At 31.6% G+C, this 1,908-nt stretch overlaps 1 protein-coding gene across 1 annotated transcript; it reads left to right on the forward strand.

Moving 5' to 3' along the window:
• The first annotated feature begins 803 nt into the window (after positions 1-803).
• Positions 804-1,425, forward strand: LOC131042516 (chaperone protein dnaJ 11, chloroplastic-like). Its single transcript, XM_057975830.2, has one exon. The coding sequence runs from the start codon at positions 881-883 to the stop codon at positions 1,334-1,336; it is 456 nt and encodes a 151-aa protein (XP_057831813.2). The 5' UTR covers positions 804-880; the 3' UTR covers positions 1,337-1,425.
• Positions 1,426-1,908: the final 483 nt, after the last annotated feature.

Below are 1,908 nucleotides of genomic sequence, written 5' to 3' on the forward strand. Positions count from 1 at the left end.
GGTATTGTGTGCATCAATACAAAACTAGAAAGGATAACAAGTTTTTGGTTGCTTACAAAACAAACATCTTAAGTTAGGTAAGCCAAGATGTATCAACCAATTGCCATTATGAAGGCCCTAGTAAAAGAAATACCATGCAAAAACAACTTTGAACTTTACAACAATTTTGAAGACTTAAACCAAATATAAGACATGGTTATAATATAGATATTTGATTAAAAATTAAAGTTACTCATGATTTTCATATATCGATCTTAAGAAAAAATCAATATTATAAGAATATCATCTTCTTCCAATTATCCAAACTAAGACATAAGATCTACAAGCCCAGAAGACAGTAAAATTTGAACCTTGATAAACCATATGTCACATTTTTAACCATCATACCATATGGGACCCAGCCTGCACATCTTAAAAATTGATGTTTTATTATTTATAGTAGAAATTGACTCCCTGCATATGTTTTAGATTTCCATTCTTCTCCTCGTGATCTTGACTAACATACACCCAATCAGTCGAATATACAGATGAGAAATACAGCCAATCAATAGAATGTACAGATAAGTAATACAGAGCATCACTAATCATTAAACTATATTTCTTTTATTTTCAGTTCTCTGGCAGTTGGAGAATTTTTGGTTTTGATCAGTACTCCACCGGTGCATACTTTTAATCAACCTACGGAATTAGAAACGTGTAAGACCAGCAAATCAATGCAAGTGCAAGGAAAGAATGCTATATTTTTCATCTTCTTAGCATGAAACTTCTTCAATTCTCTATTGGGACGGTAGAATCATTTATTGGGTATTGTAATATAAAAGGGTTTCATATAACTCTATATGATTCATCCTTTTCTCAGCACTGTACATGAATTTTATACATGGGATTCATTGATTCAATTCTACTATGTAATCATGTTGTCTGTTGGCCAAATAACTCCTTGCAGAGATTGCCCATAACTTATATGACAGGAAAAAATTGCAGCTTGAGTTTGAAGAAAAGTGTAAAACTCAGAGTAATATCAACGCAGAGAGAAAAGAGAAATCTGTATCAAGTTTTGGGGGTGAGTGAAGAGGCTAGTGTAAGGGATATAAAGAGTGCATACAGAAAGCTTGCAAAGCAGTTTCATCCTGATACTGTTTTGGATGAGTACTTGAAAAACATAAGCATTAAGCAGTTTACTGATATTAAGGAGGCATATTCTACTCTGGTGGATCCACAGAACCGTGCCCAATATGACTTCCAGCTAGGGTTGAGAATTAAAGTTGCCACTTCTGACAGGGGATGTTCCTTTAAGAAGCAAGGAAGGAATTGGGAAACAGATCAGTGTTGGTAATGGAGGTGGCTTTGAGTTTATTTTGCTATTGGGCAATATGACACAATTTCAGCTTCATCTCTTGTATCATACTTTCAAAAATTTGAACATTTATGTATGGCAATACTATTTGTTCTAAATCAATTGCGTTACAATTTCTTGATCTGAAATAATTTTAAGTGATGATTGTTTTGGAGGATTTGCCTTCAAGAGGCATACAATTGTACGCTTTTAATATACAATGGAAATAAAAATGAATAATATGTGTATTTTTTAACTTATGAAAAAATCTATGAAGAAATAAAGATATTAATGAAGGCCATCTTACAAGCATAATGCACAAAATTTAGAAGTCAAATTAAAGTGTCTAAAAGCCCCTTAACATATGTATATGCAATTGGATTGTATTTGGTTATTTTTATATTGATTAAAAATTGTTAAGTAGATTTTTCTGTTTTTCTAATAATTATCAATATGTATAATTGTCTATGTAGAAATTAAACTAGTATAGATGATTAGTGATATATGGATAGATGAATTTGATTTCATGTCTAATTAGAATGCATGGAATCCTTCAACATTTAATGTACGTA

The sequence above is a fragment of the Cryptomeria japonica genome, chromosome 1, assembly GCF_030272615.1.
Source record: "Cryptomeria japonica chromosome 1, Sugi_1.0, whole genome shotgun sequence".
Taxonomy (NCBI): Eukaryota; Viridiplantae; Streptophyta; class Pinopsida; order Cupressales; family Cupressaceae; genus Cryptomeria; species Cryptomeria japonica.

What these genes read in the sequence shown, in the direction of transcription:
- LOC131042516 (XM_057975830.2), top strand. Translation starts at nt 881, where the DNA reads ATGGGATTCATTGATTCAATTCTACTATGTAATCATGTTGTCTGTTGG.